The sequence below is a fragment of the Esox lucius genome, chromosome 23, assembly GCF_011004845.1.
Source record: "Esox lucius isolate fEsoLuc1 chromosome 23, fEsoLuc1.pri, whole genome shotgun sequence".
Taxonomy (NCBI): domain Eukaryota; kingdom Metazoa; phylum Chordata; class Actinopteri; order Esociformes; family Esocidae; genus Esox; species Esox lucius.
Window position 1 is genome coordinate 23,065,656 of NC_047591.1, and position 18,873 is coordinate 23,084,528.

Genomic DNA, 18,873 nt, shown 5'->3' on the forward strand with positions numbered 1-18,873 from the left:
GAGCCGAGGCGTATGCCAAGGTACCAGTGTCTCAGGGGCATGGAGCCATGCGTCAGCGTGGATCAACAAGCCTCGTTCACACGGCAGCCATTTTAATGCCCCCTTGTGGAACCTCTGAATCTCCTCAAGAGGTTCGTCCTCAAGCATTGCTCTCATGAGGGTTTGAACACAGAATTATGCAAATCCTCCAAATCTCAGGCAACAAACTCTAAACAGACGGAAAACAATTTTATTGAGCGTTTATTTGAACGTGTTCTTGAGATACTTGAGGTACAGGTATTCATGCAATACCAAGTGGAAGTGAGACACTGCGGATGTGCTTTAGGTATTTCCTATAGACCGCCACTCAGCGATCTCTAACAAAGATATGTCCGAAGCAGGCTTTGTTGAAAGGTCTTTGGTGTTTTGGTTTTTGTGCCCCCGATTTCCTTCAGTATTGTCATCACTGATCACCTTATAATGCCGATGTACTCAATTACTATTTCAGATGGTCCGGAACATAAATGTCCTGGGTGGAACGGCCTGGATGATGATGTCCTTTTATCTGTGTATTAACAATCTCCACCTGGAAACCCACGCAACCTCTAAATGTCCAGTTTATTCACCCTGGCACAGAGAAATATAAAACGTTTTAAAGCTGCAGTTTTACATTTGTTCCGTGTTGTTTCCAGGAAATAAATTCTGAGACCTTCCGTATTGACCCATTTCTCTGTCCGGGTCGCGGTCCATCTATTTAGTCTGGCTCTTTCAATGTAACAGACATTAATACTGATCCTCCATTAAAAACGCTCCCACTATCTCACCCATTTGGTAAGAAATGTATTTTGTGAGTCATCCATTTGATTCCTCAAAGAATCAAAGAATGCCTTATCCGACCAGCACTGCTTGAGTCGTTCAAATTGTTCTGACATAGCCCTTTATTTTTTTCTTGTCAACTCTCCCATCTGCAGATCCGAGGGTGTGCCGATGGGCTATTTGGAGTGTAGAAGTTCTGTCACATGTCACGGATGCTCCCGTAATATCACGGAGCATTGAGCCGTTCATTGTTTCATTATTTAAAGCTCATGATATCTTTATAAGTCCTCGACATCTGTACACTGGATCTGTCTTCTCTACCCTGGATGGGGATCCTGTTTGCACTGGGTTCACGCTGTCTTCTCACAAGATCCCAGATATGCTACACTACAGGCTTTAATAACTGTAATGGCATTGTTCCCACTTATGCCAAATTAGTGCCGGTTTTAATTTAATACCGTTATTCGGCGAATAATTAATACCATCTATTTAATAGCATTATTAATCCCTTAATATAGAGCTGTCAAAAACAGTAAGCACCATTTAAGTCTGTTAATATGTTAACTCTCTAGCTACCAACATATTTTACATGGATGGCTTACCAACAGGGTCATTTTGAAAATGTAAACAGATTTTGGTTTTTTTACAAAACATAATTACAAATTAAATTAAAATGTTTCATCTGTTAAATCTGAAATAAAACCAAAGCAGTGTCATTAAACTCTAAATAAAGCCACGCTATGATCTTCACATGACTTTGTAAACAGAAACACTGTAGAAAGTATAATTTATCTGTTCAAAGCATTCATCTAAAAGAACAAAACAAATGTATTCCTTTTGATTGGGAATTTTAAAACAGAATTAATGCTGAATTTGATTGTACATAAAATACAAAATGTTCACTCACAATTATGTATTGAACCGTATTTATATATGTCTACAATAATTATGTACTATTTATGTTTTTTTCTCTAAGCATCTAATCAGAGTAGCTTGACAGCTGGCGATCAGCTCTGTGTGAGCCCGCAGTGAGCTTGCTCTGTGTGTGTGTGTGTTATATTCGTATGTGTGTGTACGTGTTCGGCTGCATGGCATGCTGGGTAGACCTCGTTTCCAATGCCATATAAACAAAAGGTTAATGAGGGTTCACAGGCCTTGCTGCTTTTTGTTTATCCCTTCAGCAGATGCCAACAGATTTACACACACACACACACACACACACTGTGGAACTCAGACACTAATCACTGGAGGGCTGTTTTAGCCGAGCATCTATGCGAACAAATACACACCATGACCATTTTGGTGTAATTACTGCCGTTTGTATGGTGGATATTGGCTACTCCTTCTGCCGGAAATGAATATATATCCACTGTAGCGTCGTCCTGTTATCCTGATTTTAGTTTTGGCTCCGTCACGATTCGGTTGATAAATTTGGTAGATATGTCGTTTTAGCCACATCTAATCAAGTATAACGAGCTGGAAGCAAATGGAAGATTGGTTGCTGTCCTCGAGTTGTGGTCATAAACCTACACATTCAGACGATGGCAAATTAGAAGAGATGATGGCATTCTGGTAAAATCCCTAAAAACCATCCATCTTGGTGAAGTGAATTAATAATATCTCAATAATATATGAAGATGATGGGAACCTTTGGGGGAACCGTAGTGATGTTCATTCACATTACCGGCTTCACGCGTGAGGTGTGACCTTCCTGTGGTACACACCAAAATGTCAGGTTCTGCTGTTTCTGTGCCACAAACTGTTTATTGGTAATGAATGAACACTGCCCTCTGGAGGTGAGATGAAGAATGAGCACCGCAGATCTTTCATGGTTTTCAATGAGTTACTTGAAAACGATGTCTTGAGATGATGTATGGTGTTCGAGGAAAAAGCTGTGCTCTGACGCACTGAAGTTATGACACATTAATCATTGACTGTCTTACGTTTTAATGTTTCAATTAAGTTGTGATATTTGCACTGGGAACTAATGGTTGCCTTTCTTTGGCCTTATCTGGCTGTGTCTGCAAGGCCATATCCTTTTAATTTAGAAGACGTGACCGAGGGCATACTACAGACCTAATTTTTGTTCATGGGCCGGATATGATTTTCACATGTTGTACTTTGTGTTACATTAATCGTGAAAACGAACAAGCCTATGAATAGAGGCAATCTGGACAGATCCATGTTATATACATCATGTTCTGTTTTGTATTTTAGGAAACTGGCCTTGGGAAAGGCTTTGCGCTGAAACGTTGACATTAAACAGTGACTTTATATTACTTTTTCAGCCTGAAAGAAGTTCAATAGCGGCTGGAGCTCGTGAACTGTGAGCTGAGTGATTTAGAGGGCCAGATAAGAGAGGCTGACAGAACCATACAGAGGCACCCAGGACAGGATACTGTGAGTATTCCAACTGTGTGTGTGTGTGTGTGTGTGTGTGTGTGTGTGTGTGTGTGTGTGTGTGTGTGTGTGTGTGTGTGTGTGTGTGTGTGTGTGTGTAGAATTAATATACAGTGGATATACACACCCCTGTTAAAATGCCAGGTTTTTGTGATGTAAAAGAATGAGACAAAGATAAATAATGTCAGAACTTATTCCACTTAATGTGAACAATTCAATTGAAAAACAAACTGAAATCTTTATAGGGGAAAAATAAAAAATAAAAACCTTACAATAACCTGGTTGCATAAGTGTGCACACCCTCTCATAACTGGGGATGTGGCTGTGTTCAGAATTAACCAATCACATTCTATTTAACTCATGTTAAATAGAAGTCATGACACACCTGCCATCATTTAAAGTGACTCTGATTAATCACAAAGTTCAGCTGTTCTAGTATGATTTTCCTGACATTTTCTTAGTTGCATCTCAGAGCAAAAGCCATGGCCCGCAGAGAGCTTCCAAAGCATCAGAGGGATCTCATTGTTGAAAGATATCAGTTAGGAGAAGGGTACCAAAGAATTTCCAAAGCATTAGATATACCATGGAACACAGTGAAGATAGTCATCATCAAGTGTAGAAAATATGGCACAACAGAGACATTACCAAGAACTGGACGTCCCTCCAAAATTGATGAAAAGACTCATGGAAAACTGGTCAGGGAGGCTTCCAAGAGGCCTACAGCAACATTAAAGGAACTGCAGGAATTTCTGGCAAGTACTGGCTGTGTGCTACATGTGACAACAATCTCCTGTATTCTTCATATGAATGGGCTATGGGGTAGGGTGAAAAGACGGACACCTTTTCTTACAAAGAAAAACATCCAAGACTGGCTGAAGTTTGCAAAAACAAACCTCAAATCCCCCAAAAGCACGTGGGAAAATGTCATGGTCTGATGAAACCAAGTTTGACCTTTTTGGCCATAATTCCACAAGGTATGTTTGGTGCAAAAACAACACCGCACATCACCCAAAGCACACCATAACCACAGTGAAGCATAGTGGTGGCAGCTTCATGCTTTGGGGCTGTTTTTCTTCAGCTGGAACCGGGGCCTTAGTCAGGGTGGAAATGCTAGTTAATTTGGTTTCTGAGTTGTCACCGAATGCTGTCATGCTAACACCTGTATTTGTTTGAAACCCAGGAGGCTAACATGCTAACACCTTTGATTGAAACCCAGGAGGCATGCTAACCGTTTTCTGTGTTTGTAACTCAGGAGTTGCAGCGTGCCAAGCAGGATCTGCTGCAGGTGTGTATCTCAGAGAGAGCAGCCCAGGCAGAGAGGCTGAGGTTCCAGGAGCAGGCCCTGACCTCCCTACAGGACATATTGAGAGGAGACGCCCTGAGGCACCTAGAGGAGAGCACGAGGCTACAGGATTTCTACTACAGGGTCGCCAACCAAAACATGCAGGGGAAGAGTGAACACAATAACATGGTAAAGCTACAACACCTGTCCGTGTCCAATCATAGGTTCAGATCCGGCTCTCTGTTTTAGGGGACCAGGTACTGTAGGTACTGGTACCTATTGGTTTTGTTAGTTTTATTTTATTTTTTTATTGGGTCTGGTAGCCTAGAGGTTAAAATGTTTGGACTTAAGCAAGAAGGTGCCCTGACACCCAGCCCCTTATGTACTTTGACCTCTTCAAAGGACACACATTTACATTCCTTGTTCTTGTATGTGTAACAAGACAAAATACATACCCCATATTTGCCCTTCCCTGCCCCACAACGCGCACTCTCTCGCCTGTCCTTCATATCCAACATGTAGACTAAATTAATGTGTAAATTAATTTAAATATATATATACCGGTTAATTCATATCTGTCCTATAAAATGTGTTGTGTACCACCTGTTCTCATCACACCTAAAATCACAAATGGTCTTTAGCTACTGTAAAAAAAAAAAAACATTCCAGTCGGTCAGTACAAATTCCTCACAACTGGTCCGTCTGGACTGAAACCAGCTGTTGTCAGTTTTCTCCCAGAGATGTATAGTGAGCTGTATGGAACATCTGTCTCATCATCTGTTCCTGGATCTGTCTATAACATGCACACAACTGGTTGTCTGGGTCCAAAATGGCACCATTTACCCTGTGTAGCGCACTAAATTTGGCTGTGATGAATGGTCGTTCCCTACACAAGGGAAGGGGTTTCATTTGGGACGTAGCTGTCACAACTGGCTGTTTACTGATGAGAACGGGAGACGTCATCGAATGTCTGTTCGTATTGCTGATGGTGACATGATATGTCATGGGCAAATGAAAAAGCAGTGGTTATTCAGAATGGAAAGATCTTGGATATTTTTGGTTTTATCTGTTGAGAAACGTTTAGCGTGTGCTTTGGACAAGCTGGGCCGGTTGGAGCGATATGTTATGTGTTGGACGAAACGGCAGCGCTGGGGAGGAGACACTGGTGTCTGAGATCCAGACCATTTACACAGAGAAGGACGACACACCATATTGCCAAGCAGATTGCCAGGGGCTAAGTGTTCTCCACTGGTTCACCAGCTATAAGATATGTGCATGTCAAACAGACAGCCGAGGATTTAGCACTAATTGGTTAGTTTTTTTGGATATTTTCTTGGGACAACATTTTAGCTTGTTTGACATATCCACACGCACACACATTTTTTTTTTATTGGATGTTAGGAGGGATTCTACCAGTGAGGTCTGTCTGCATCCCCTGGCTGACAGACCGTTTCCTCCATTCTCTGCGTTCTGGGAACAAACCAGACAGACAGGGTAATGTCCTGTCTGTCTGACTCACCTACACATTCACCCGGCCTGCCATTCAGCCAGCCGGCGTTGTTTTTCTAAGCATGCTGTGACACTCATTGGCTGAACTGTCCTCAAGCAGAATCATTTTCACACAATCTTTGCCCCTGTATGTACGAACGTCGTCCAACAATTCTTCATTTGAGTTGACTCACTGAACTCACTAGAATGACACTCATCTGACCCTCACCATGCTGCCACTGGGAGGTCCACATTTCATAATGACCCTCAAACAAACGTTCCCAGCACACCACCAACGCACCATAAAAAGGCTCATGGGTTCAGCAGAAATAATATAATTAAATATGCAGCTTAGCCGTTTATCCCTGTGTGGCCTGCACATCCAGTAAACACTGCGTGATTGGTAGTGATTTTGACCCCCAGAGAGGGCCTTTCCCTGGCCCTGTGGTCCTCATCTACCAGTACCTCTCCCTGGGGAAGGACAACGGCGGAGCCCAGGACCTGGATTATTGCTTGGGCCTCATGGTCCCCGGCCAAAGCAGCTGCTGGACACTGGCCACTTCATTTCTATAAGTAGCATTAGGGCAAGGTTTAGCATTAGCATAATGTAATTGTGGCTGTTTGATTCTTAATTGATATTTAGTAAAGCTAAGTAGCTCTTAGGGTAAATGGAATATGTATTTGTTTCGTTCACTGCTATCAGCGTTGGTATGGAACAGGAGTGTGTGTGTGTGTGTGTGTGTGTGTGTGTGTGTGTGTGTGTGTGTGTGTGTGTGTGTGTGTGTGTGTGTGTGTGTGTGTGTGTGTGTGTGTGTGTGTGTGTGTGTGTGTGTGTGTGTTTGCGTTTGTATGCAGTGGAGAGTAATGGTGCCCATTTTTATTAATATTCCGGGTTTACCTTACAGCCATACCAGCGCTGTCCCAATATTTACGCACGCACACACACACACACACACACACACACACACACACCTTACATAATGTTTGTTTGTTGTTTCCCGAATCAAATCCTGTTAAGGATAAAAACATATGTGATCATTACATTAGAGAAACTTCCACACGATCTTCCCCTTGCTCAAAATACTGTACTGAAGGTCTAAGACGGGATTCTGCATTAAAAGCAAACTCTAAAAATCACCAGCCTACAGTAAATGCTAACACCCAGGGATTATTGAACATTTAAATAATTGATGGATAGAGAACAATAACTGACAGCAAGGACATTTTAACCAGTTTCAGTGAGGCTTGGTCCAAAACTGAATGCAACCATGGGTCAAACCTCTGGTGACTGGCTCTGACAGACATCATGTAATCCCCTGTGATTGGGTGGGACATTTGACATCTGTGAGTCCTTCCATTGATTGAAATGAGGATATTCACTTTACTGATGATGGTCATTCAGAGTTATAGGCATTGGTGCTTTTAAAAGGCATATTCAGATTAAGCAGAAAATTTGCAGCATCAGATATGAATGGTTCTGATTCAGACACGCATTCCTGATTCAGTTACTAACAGTTCTGAATCAGACAGGCATTCCTGATTCAGTTACTAATGAATCTGAATCTCACCACTGCATAGGAATGAAGACAGAGCAATGTGATCCCAGCCTCACTGTGCTGAAACCAAAGGTTTCTCTCTTAGGATACATCAGCTGGAGACAGCAGGTCCAGTCCCAGCACCATAACAGCCCCTGAGGGAGGGAGAGATTTGGCAAAACCAAACGGCCAAGCCACAGCCATACCATCAAACTCTCAAGCAGAAGTTCAGTCTAAGAAGATGCCATTTTGCAGAGAATCCAACCTGACCCGCTCTGGGAGTGTTAAAGACCTAATTTACAAGTTCTCAGGGTCAGAGAACAAAGAAGCGTCCCCAGCCCATGAGGATGGCTTGCCAGTTCCATGTGCAGGCGGATCTCTCCCTGAAAAAACTCCCCAGCCAATCAGGATGTCTGTAGCCAAGACTGGGACTGGAACCGCCACAGCACTGACATCCCAGTCGGACACGGCTACATTAACTCCCGTCTCCCCACAGAGCCCTGCCACGTCCATTTCTGGCAGCGCCACTGTGACCGACAGGAGCACTGTCCCGTCTGTAAACGTGATCCCTGCATACAAACCAGGCCCGAGACAAGGCACCTCCCACGGTGACGCTGTGGCCGGCTCTGGAACGGGTTCGGTGAGTAGAACGCTCAAGGCATCGCAGACATCGGCCGGGCAGCGCCACGCCGCAAGGCCCTCCTGTCTGTCCGTCCTTCCACAGCGGCGTGGCAGCGACTGCTTCTGCACACCTAACTCTGGCACCTAACCACAGCGCGCCCGCTGAAACTAACAGCACGTTCGTATTTGGACACGCTCCGTGTGAGCCGTAGAGAGCTTGCGAAGTGTGTGTCAAGTGGCGTGAACCCCAAGATTGTCGTCTGCTTTTCTGCATGAGAAGGCATTGGCTGTTACCGTGATGTTTGTTTCCCACTAATGTCAGGATCGCTCTCTTGCATGCCTGCTCAATGGAATGACTGATTGATTTGATCACATGATCAGAACTCCGATTTCCTGCCTGAACATAAGGAACTGTTGCATACCATTAAATGCTTCCTCCTCTGTGCTGCTCGCGTTGACATACTGGTTTAGTCTGCTTTCTCTCTCCTTCTCTGTTCCACTCTTTCTTCATCCTTATTTTGACTATCATCTTCTCCTCTTCCAGGAATTAGACTTTGATCACAGCAAGCATCCTGAAAGTCCTGCGTTTGAGGACGAACCATCCCTTTCCGTCAAGGTGCGACAGAACCCCAAATACCAGCTGTTTCTGTCTGGTGACATGATTGGGAACGGATCCCGGGACACGGATGAACCGGCGAGGGTGGAGAACGGTTTTGGGAAAGAACCCAGGAACAGCGCCATCTCCAGACTCAGTCCAAACCACCGTGGCTCCCTGGAGTCTCTGGCCTCACGGGACTGGGACAACATGTCAGACCGGGTGAGGAAAGGGGCCTGGGGGCCCTTGAGGCTGTTACTGGGGCCAGGGGAATCTGACCGGAATAGGGGCCAGTACTTCCAGGGCCCTGGGGAAAATTAAATGTTGTCACCCCTTTCTAATTACATTGATAGAGGCTGTGATGGTCACCAGATGCTGTCATGTAGTTGGACTCTTGTTGCTTTTGTGGTTTGGCCAACCTAGACCTGGCCATTATGATGCGACGCCATCTGCTGGTGAATTACAGTCTCTACAACAACAGCGTACCAGAATTGACCTATGAGACAAACATTGTTTTACTGGTAGTGAATCCTTGTCTTATAATGGTGGTTTTTATTAATATTTTAAAGGCAATGTTTCTATCTGTTCTGTAGACGGGAGGATTCGAGAGTCCTCCCAGAGTGTTTAACAGCCCCTATACCATGTCAGTGGACTACAACAGTGTCCTGAACCGGATGTCAGACTACAAGGTAGAACACAGCCAACCACACAACTTTATTGCTGATAGTTTAAACCCGATGTGCTGTGAAGTAACCGTTCCACTACCGCCTCGTTTTCTTCCCTGTCAAACTCTTCTTCCTCTCCTCCTCCTCTATACCCACTCCATTAGATGCAGGAGGGTTTGTCTCGAGCTGCGTCAGAGCTCAACATTTACAACTGTTACAACAACCGAAGCACCAGTCCTGTGCAGTCGCTGACCCCCACAGGCTCCGCCCCGCGCACACGCTTCTCCACCTTGGACTCCATCAGGAGGCGCGACCCCCAGGTACGGGGTCACCGTCTCGGGCAGAGAGTTTAGGAGACTTAATATATAGTGAATACCATCTTGAATATGTTTATCAGTGCACTGCAGGGTTGAACTCCTTTCATCTAATTGTCTTCAACTGTGGGTCTGTGGTTAGTGTCTGTTTTGAATGACTGACGGATCTGTGGTTAGTGTCTGTGCTCAATGACTGACTGGTCTGGGTAGGATGCCTGATGGGTCTGTGGTTAGTGTCTGTACTGAATGACTGACAAGTCTGAGTTGAATGCCTGATGGGTCTGTGGTTAGGGTCTATGTTGAATGACTGACAGATCTGTGTTGAATGACTGACGGGTCTGTTGTTAGTGTCCGTGTTGAATGACTGACGGGTCTGTGGTTAGTGTCTGCCCTGAATGACTGACGGGTCTGTGGTTTACCAGGTGATGCCCAGTCACCTCTCCATGAGACCCAATGTGTCGACTTTTACCATGCCCAACAAGAGAGACTACATTGAAGAGCTGACCAAACAGATGGATACCTGCCAGAAGGTACAGACAAACGTCACTGTCCAAATACTTCTGGAAATCATTGTTTATGCGTAGTCAGTATGTCAATGGTCAATGTGTAGGTCGTTGGACCAACCTATAGCCCTCTCCATTATGTTTTTGCATGCATGCACTTATTTCTCCAACCTTGTTGGGATCGAACCCAGAAATCTCTGTTCCCAAACCTGGACCTAAATGTAAATGTAACTTATTCCTAACCATAACCAGTAATGCCTAAACCTGAAAAACAATAATAACATTGCGCCCAGTTGTCAGTTTTTCCCTGAACCTAACCCTTAAGACATCAGATTTCTATAAAAACATAAACATATATAGCGACTTTTGTCAGGGTTCACTATCTTTTCACTATCCAGTCCCACTCTTGCTCTGTCCTTACCTGTCCCCCTATCCTGTCCCAGAGGAACCAGTTCCTGGAGGCACAGAGTGTGGAGATGGACAACGAACGGAACCAGATCCGCTTTGAGATGCGGGGCCTGCTGGTGAAAAACGAAGACCTGCTGAGGACCAACACCACACTACAGGTGTGTAAGCCTAATGGACTACATTACCCGTAAAGCTCTGCTCTGTAGTCTGATCACACTACCAAGACTGCTGTGTGTGGCATGATGGACAACAGTCCTTAATTCACTGTGTAAAATAATGGCCTACATTACCCATAATGCTCTAATAATTCTCTATGTAGTGCAATGGACAATACAGTCCATAATTCTCTGTTTAACACAATGTAATACACAACCCATAATGCTCTGTGTGTACCAAAGACCCAGTAGTGTTGTCTGTAATAATCAAGGTTTTATGTTCAGCAGTTAACAGTGAAATAAGTCATCGATGCCCTCCTAGATACACAGAAACAGAAGTCTGCTTAAGTGTGCAGGGTTGTTTATCACAGGCTTTATAACTCAACGTGTTTTATCACGCTGGTCTCAGGAGATGTTCCTAGCGTGTACAGGGATGCGTAACTACTTCCTCTCCAGTTGCAGGCACTACTATCGTACAATTTATAATCTGTCAAGTTCTGGTTAAGATTTCCACGCTGATGATACAGTATTCCACCAAGATTTCTTTTTTAGCTTGCCATCTACTGTCAATCGTTATAGATTCAGTGCTAGATCTTGTTGACGTGAGGTTTGTGTGCTTTCTTTTTTAAATGTTTCTGTTAGGTGTTCTGCTAGATTCATTATTGGTACACTTGTCAAAGGGGATATGTTCTCTATTTGTTGGAACAAAGTTACCTTTTGGTTTTGGTTTCCCATGATGGACTTCACCACCCAGAATGCTGTAAAATAAGGTTTTACTTTAACCCAACAGGTGGAGATGAAGAGGATGAACGAGAGGATTATGGAGCTGGAGAGAGACAACACTGCATTGGTGGAACGGTTTAGATTAATGGAGGTACTGGAACACGCACAATGTAGGGACAAAGAAAGTCCATGTCAAAAGACTAGGGTGGTGTAGTGTTGCACATGTACAGTGGCCGTATGGGTTAAAATCCAGAGAAGTCATATATATATATATATATATAAACACAGAATATTGGTCTGTGTAAAGATGTTAATAAAGGGTCACCACGTAGAAACGTCTCGTGTGTTAAGACTCGTCAACCAGTCCAAACTGTCAGAAGTTAGCATGTAGCTTTAGCACCGCGTGGCTCAGGATCATCCTGCCTCCGTTCTACGCTGTTGTTGTTAAATCCCGGGGCTTTTCCATCTTATTTAACCCTCAGACGGAGCTAAAGGAAGCCAGGGAGGTCATGGTTGAGGCTAACACCCAGGAGTACGCCTTCAACTTCCTGCAGCAGTCTCTGAAGAACAAGATAAAAGATTCTGAGGTACAGTATTGGCATCGCTTGTCTAGAGGGCCGACCCATGTCTTACAATCCTGATGGATCCAGGCCAATGGAACTGCAGTATTGCCTGGATCGGCTCAGTTGTGTGTATATATACTTAATAAGCGTTCAAGAGTCATTAATGTCCACTAACTGTTAATAAGCATATCCTTGGACCTGTGTGTTTTCCCTGATCCGGGCTTGTCTCCCTCTATGTCCCGTAGGAGGCGCTGGAGAAGCAGTCCCTCCAAAACCAGGGCCTGTCTGAGAAGCTTTGGCTGGCTGAAAGACAGCTGGAAACGCTCTCGGTGGACAAGGAGGTGCTGGACAAGAAGAACTCCGAGCTCAGCAGCACCGTCAACAGACTGGAGTCTGAGGTAAATTCACACTGTGAATTGTTTCAGCGTCACACTTCAATGGATTTTGTGTGTGACTGACGCATTCACGATTCACTGGCCAAATACCAAAAAAATTAAACCTGTATAACACACTAATGGACATTTAAACGGCTTGCTGTTGCTAGACAATATTGCCTGGAGGTTAAGACTGGGTTTGTTGTGAATTTTGTACTGGAGTTTTGTAAAATGTTGTGTTCTATATTGGGCGACAAGAAATGATTCCCCTTCAAAATCCTGTTCGCTGAACTTCACGCTAAAATACCTTAATCCTATCTCTAGCAAGCAAGCAAGATCATTTATAAAGCACAATTCATACATGCAATTCAATGTGCTTTACAAAGAGCAAGAAATATCTAAAAATAAATATTAGAATAAAAACATCAAATAAATATCTCTAAATGAACCTAACCTTCACACCAAGCCACACAGTATATTTAAATATGTAAATGCGCGTGTTTCCGTAACTGTTCTGTTTCATTCTCCCACAGCTGTCAGAGGCTCTTCAGACAAGCACCAGGGCCTCAGCCGAGCTCAGCTTGCAGCAGAAGCTACGTGACGATGCCCAGCTCAGAGTGGAGGAGCTGGAGGAGAGTCTCTTGGAGAAGAGTCAGGAGCTACAGAGAGCCCAGGAGACCGTCAACCGCCTGCAGGGAGAGGTGGGTTATAACCAGGAACACGGGCCCAAATAATTCAGAGGTGTCTCTGTGTGTTTACATGTTTCATACTCTGTCATTCCCCAGGTGTCCGGTAAGCTGATCGACAAGGAGCGCACCTTGGAGGAGGAGATCCAGCTGAGGGAGAAGGTCCAGTTGCAGTGGAAGCAAGCTGAGAGGACCGTAGACGACCTGCAGATGGAGCTCCACACAGCTGCTCAGGCCAAAGAAGACATGGCCAAGCAACTGAAACAGGCTCAGGTAGACGCACAGCCCTGAAGCTTATCAAAACATAGCACAGGATATCACAAAGACCACTGCAAAGACCACAACCCCAAACAGATCCAACGGACTACTAAACAGAGATCCTAACCCTCTCCCTGTCCTTGACCTCTAACCCCCCTAAATCCAACCACAGTCCTGGTATTGACACAGCATATTTGAGATCCTTAGTGAGGAATCGATGGAAACCAGTAGAACTCACTAGGCCGCTGCCCTTGACCTCCTTCAGCAGTGGCCACATAGCTGGAAACATCCGGTTTTCAGGGATACAGCAAATGTACTCTTCCCCCTGAACGCTGAATGTGGGGGCCACTCTCAGGCTTTCCTCTCACTCCTGCCAAAATAGGCCAACGATAGGGCAGACCTTCAAGCAGACCGGGTCCATACGGCGTGCCATCACAGGGCAGCCGTTCGGTTCCCAGAGGAGATTACGTACACGGCCTTCTGGGTTAATAAAGTATTACATATGCAAATCCTGACATTCAGTCTATGGCGGGTGAGGCACCATTGATGAAATAATGAACAAAACTAATGTATGTGCAGCTGATCCTAATCTCATCCACCACGTTTGGCCCAGTTCTGCTCCTCATCAGAAGATGCTTAGGAACTGAGCCGTGGGATTTCCCATCCAGACGACATGACGTGATTCAAGCGGTTCACGAGTCAGCTTTGATCGATGCATTTGTCCGTTAACAGGAGAAGCTCATCGATATGGAGAGTGACCTGGAGGAGATGCACGACAGTGAGCAGAGATGGAGCAGCAAGAACAAACGAGCCCTGGAACAGGTACGTTCATCTTCACCTAAACAATGTCGCGCTGAACGTGTTTTGGGGATTTACACATCTTTTTCAATGAACATAGCTAATCCAATTCTCATGTCGTTCCTCTGACAGGAGCTGGGTGTTGTTAGGGAGTGCCCAGTGGGGTCTCATAAGTGTTTTTCTTCACAGATCGATCAGCTCCAGCTGAAGTTGATCCAGGAGAAGGATCTGAATGACCATCTGGACTGTGAGAAGGTCATCCTGGAGAGACAGGTTGGTAGTCTGCTCCTCCTGGCCCGGTTTCTCAACAGTGGGGTTTCACCCAGGACCTACAGAGACGTTAAGTCTCCCAGGTTCTTTTGTTGTGAACCAGTTTGAAGACATGTGTTGAAGCTGTTGCTGTAGGATAGGGTAGGGGTCATCGCACCTGGACAACTGCAGGCTTTAGATCCTCTTCCTGGACAGTTAAATCCACTCAGATCCTGCTGGTCTGCAGGGACTGTCCCCTCTTCAAAAGGGGACTACTGATCCATTAGGGGTAACAAGTTTTGTGGAGCCCGGTACAAAACTAAACCCCATGTTGCTGTAATTTCCAGTTGCGTGAACTACGTCTGGAGGTGGAGGAGCTGCATAACTCCAGAGTCCAGGAGGACGTGGTCACCAAGGCAGAGAGCCGGGCCAAAGAGCTGGAGAATGCTCTCAGGGTGGAGGAGAGGTGTGTATGCGCTCCTTTGCCCTGTCTGTATTCGTCTGTCTTATTGTATTTAATAGATAGGTTTTTTTAACTTGTATGTTAATGGCAGTTGTTTTTCTTTACAGGAACAAAGTGGTGCTGACCAACACCATCAGTAAGCTGGAGAGGAAGATCAAGGAGCTAACTGACCAGTTGGAGGAGGACCACAAGATGGCCACTGAGCAGAAGGACCAGGTAGGACTCTGATAGCTGCTGGCATCGCCACTAGGGGGCGCAGTAGAGTTAAAAACAATGGAGACAAGGAGCACAGACACAAGACCAGAGCTGTAAAACACCTCTGGTTTTTAGTTCTACCTGGTAGTTAATGTCACCTGGTATCCTGGGTATGACATCTGTTTTTTTATTTAGAGATCAAAAAACAGATGTCTGAAGGTGACTGCCGTGTTTAGTGTGTTGATGCCCTCCAGGTATCGGTTAATGGTAATGGTTCATACCTGGTATCTCCAAGTACACCTGGGCTCCGTCAACAATGACCTGTCCAGGGTGTCGTTGGATAACCGTAGAGCTGTTGACTCCCCTCCCCAGATGAACCAACGGATGCGTTCGCTGAAGCGCCAGCTGAACGAGGTGGAGGAGGAGGCCAGCCGGAGAGACGCCCAGTACCGCCACACCCAGAGGGAGCTGGCCGAGGAGAGGGAGCACAGCAGCCAACTGAAGAGGCAGCTCATGGACCAAAGCCTCCAGTTCAAGTAGGTGGCCAAGAGACCGGCAGCTCCCTGTGAGCCCCACAGCAACACATCACAGAACAGGGACCAGGGGCAGTTTGGGCTGGAAGGTGATTTGTAGATGTAGGCAAACTGCAACGTCTTCAATGTTGAGGTGTGTGTGTTGGTGTGTTTAGGCGCACAGAGTCCACCAGGACAATGAGACAGACGCTGGAGGACCTGCGTCTGGATCTCAGTGTGGACGAGGACAGCTACACCGCCGTATCGTCCACGGCCTCTAAAGCCTGAGGAGAGAGAACCTCCACGGACCCCCTCCACGGACCCCCTCCACGGATCCCCTCCACGGACCCCCTCCACAGACCCGACTCCCCACAGCCCACAGGGAGTCTGACACACAGTCAGTCCTGCCAGCAAAACTGCACAACTGGTGACAATATTAGCAAAACAGCATCACCATCACAGTTCCCACACGTTTGGTACGGTTCAGACCTGGTGTGGGATCTGACCAAGCACACAGCGACAACATTACCAAATAACCTATATGCAGTATTGAAATGTAATGCAGTGTGTTTTCAAGTTCCAGGTTTCAAATAAGCTGTAAAGGGGAGGAGTAAATGAATTTATTATATAATAGATTTATGGTTTGGGACATTTTGGGGGTTTTGACAATAATTCCTGCCTATGGCCAAATTAATATTGCACTATGTAGTTTTAGTGTAGATATGACATTTCTTGTATCTACCAGGTTGCCTATGCATCTACTTTAACATCCTATGCTGAGCTGCAAGCGTTGGGAAAAGGGACTTTTACTGTATTGTGTATAAGGTTTGGCGCTACAACATTTAAAAACGTTAAGGCAATGTTTGCACGTAAGCAAGGAGATTGTGTTCATGGTAAATTACTGTGTCTGTGCAATTATTATATCAGCTTCTGTTCCAGACAGAGATGTCTTTCAAGTACATTCTGGTGTAACTCATTGTCTCTGCTGATTTCCCAGCTAGAGTCCTCCACCAGTTACCAAACGGGTCTTCAGCAGGGAGGTCCTGTCTGGAACCTGTTAGCTCATGGTTTTCTCTAAGCATTTCTGTAATGAGGACTGGGGAAGAACTTTCTCCTTGGGACAGGGGAATGAAGGGAATCGAGAGTGGATAGCTGCTGGCACTTCCTCTGAACGTGCAGTTGATTGGAGAGCTGCTGACTGTTCCTCTGAAAGTGCAGTTGATTGGAGAGCTGCTGACTGTTCCTCTGAACTTGCAGTTGATTGGATAGCTGCTGACTGTTCCTCTGAACTTGCAGTTGATTGGATAGCTGCTGACTGTTCCTCTGAACTTGCAGTTGATTGGATAGCTGCTGACTGTTCCTCTGAACTTGCAGTTGATTGGATAGCTGCTGACTGTTCCTCTGAACTTGCAGTTGTTTGGATAGCTGCTGACTGTTCCTCTGAAAGTGCAGTTGATTGGATAGCTGCTGACTGTTCCTCTGAAAGTGCAGTTGATTGGATAGCTGCTGACTGTTCCTCTGAACTTGCAGTTGATTGGATAGCTGCTGACTGTTCCTCTGAACTTGCAGTTGATTGGATAGCAGCTGACTGTTCCTTTAAACACAGAGCTGATTGACTGGCTCTTCTCCTGTTTACAGAGTGTGCTTTCCGTTATTCAGGGACCCCTCAGAGGTTCTGTACACGTGCCCTTTGTCTGAATCGTGTTCTGTTGGTGCCAGCCCGTTTAAACATGCATTGGAATCCGACCATGATCGGACCTCAGAAGGGTAAATGGCCATGATGAGGATGAAGGAAGCGTGTTAGAACCGGGCCTACATCCTCAACCTGCTCCCCATCCCAGGACACTGTACTGTCATTTTAGAAATGCTTTGTGTTGGCTCAGTCGGAAATGCCCTTTATGATTGGACTGAGCCGTCTGTTTCTCTTGTTATGGTGACCCAGTGGCACGTAACACGCAATATGATGGTGTAGGAGAATGTGATGGCATATTTAATATTAGTTTTCTTCATAATTTACTGTGTTCTTTTGAATTCGGTTTGTCATGTGTTTATACATTTAGACTAAGGATCTGTGTCATCACTTGGGATGCATGCAGTGTAATTCAGAGGATTTGTTGTTTCCTTGCTTCATGCTGGCAAGACCGAAGCTCCTTCAGACTTATGTTTTTTAATATAACTACTTAACTGTATATTTGAAAACAATATCACTTCTTTTTTATTCGCTCAAGGGGCCTGGGTATTTATTCTACTGTTCAGATGCTTTATCTGCCTACAAATATGAATGTTAATATTAAAATAATTTTTAAAAAGTTTCTAATTTGGTTCCTTATATTCTATCAGAACTTGTCTATGGGAGATTTATACAAATGACACTTCTAGTTGTAATTGATGATTTGACTCATTTCAGTGTTGTTTACTCTGTGTGAATCACCAACCTAATTGCTTCTGTTCAAATCTGGAAAGTGAATACCTAATTCACTCTATTTACATGTTCTAATTGGTCATAGAAGAAGACAGACGTTCGATTCGATTTTGCATATGCTTGTGTTTGATGTGTGTGTGTGTGTGTGTCTGTGTGTGTGTGTTGACATATTGCAGGAGAGGACCTCTCTGACAAAGAGGAGAGATTTAATTGAACAAAGTCCAGATGGGAGCTGTCACAGAGCGCTAAGAAGTACTTTAAATATACATACACACACGCACACAAAGCTGTCATGAAGAATGGTAATACTCCTGTGCACACAGGATCATTAAAACAGGCCTTAGTTAACAGTCTCACCGGCAGAGTAACTGTGGAGTGTGAAGAGATCACCCGGAGCGTCTGACAGGTCCTTAATATTCACATTAATATTCATGGCCTGTGTCTCTGTCTCCTGGTCTCTGTTCGTCGTATGATGAGCACTGAATGGTCGACTGCACCACAGGCGAATATCACAGAAACCAAACTTTTTGCCTGAGTTTAAACTCAGTCCTAGAAATCGTTTTCTGGAGCTGGCCCTCTTCAGGAGATTGATACATGTAGTAAACTCATACATTTGGAGTATTCAAGACAGACATTCAAGGTTGTATTTTTACATAGATGTTCCTAACACTGCCAGTGCTTTTATGAGACTCCTCAGTGGCAGACATCTGTGAGGGCTAATGTACTGTAGCACTACGAAGGGCTGTTCATCTGGTCTACGAAGACCGTCACAGCTGTTGGCCTTGCAGTCGTTTGTTCAGTAAAGTATACTTTTTGATCAAACGCGTGGTATTAGCCTGTTTCCGTATATTTGACATTTTCGTGAAATT

At 44.9% G+C, this 18,873-nt stretch overlaps 1 protein-coding gene across 3 annotated transcripts in view; it reads left to right on the top strand.

Moving 5' to 3' along the window:
• The window catches only part of LOC105020522 (cingulin-like protein 1), a 36,900-nt gene extending 19,005 nt beyond the window's left edge, over nt 1–17,895 (top strand). The window contains exons 4-22 of one of the 3 annotated variants that reach the window (XM_013140307.4): nt 3,084–3,195; nt 4,448–4,666; nt 7,607–8,140; nt 8,666–8,938; nt 9,310–9,405; nt 9,546–9,701; nt 10,118–10,225; nt 10,642–10,764; nt 11,552–11,635; nt 11,967–12,071; nt 12,293–12,445; nt 12,955–13,122; nt 13,207–13,380; nt 14,098–14,187; nt 14,353–14,436; nt 14,760–14,878; nt 14,983–15,091; nt 15,443–15,606; nt 15,759–17,895. In XM_013140307.4, coding sequence (XP_012995761.3) covers nt 4,637–4,666; nt 7,607–8,140; nt 8,666–8,938; nt 9,310–9,405; nt 9,546–9,701; nt 10,118–10,225; nt 10,642–10,764; nt 11,552–11,635; nt 11,967–12,071; nt 12,293–12,445; nt 12,955–13,122; nt 13,207–13,380; nt 14,098–14,187; nt 14,353–14,436; nt 14,760–14,878; nt 14,983–15,091; nt 15,443–15,606; nt 15,759–15,870 — 2,682 coding nt within the window. In that variant the 5' untranslated portion in view covers nt 3,084–3,195; nt 4,448–4,636 and the 3' untranslated portion in view covers nt 15,871–17,895. The remainder of the gene's footprint in view (nt 1–3,083; nt 3,196–4,447; nt 4,667–7,606; nt 8,141–8,665; nt 8,939–9,309; nt 9,406–9,545; nt 9,702–10,117; nt 10,226–10,641; nt 10,765–11,551; nt 11,636–11,966; nt 12,072–12,292; nt 12,446–12,954; nt 13,123–13,206; nt 13,381–14,097; nt 14,188–14,352; nt 14,437–14,759; nt 14,879–14,982; nt 15,092–15,442; nt 15,607–15,758) is intronic. The other 2 variants (XM_013140308.4, XM_013140309.4) reach the window with 2 other exon arrangements.
• Nucleotides 17,896–18,873: the final 978 nt, after the last annotated feature.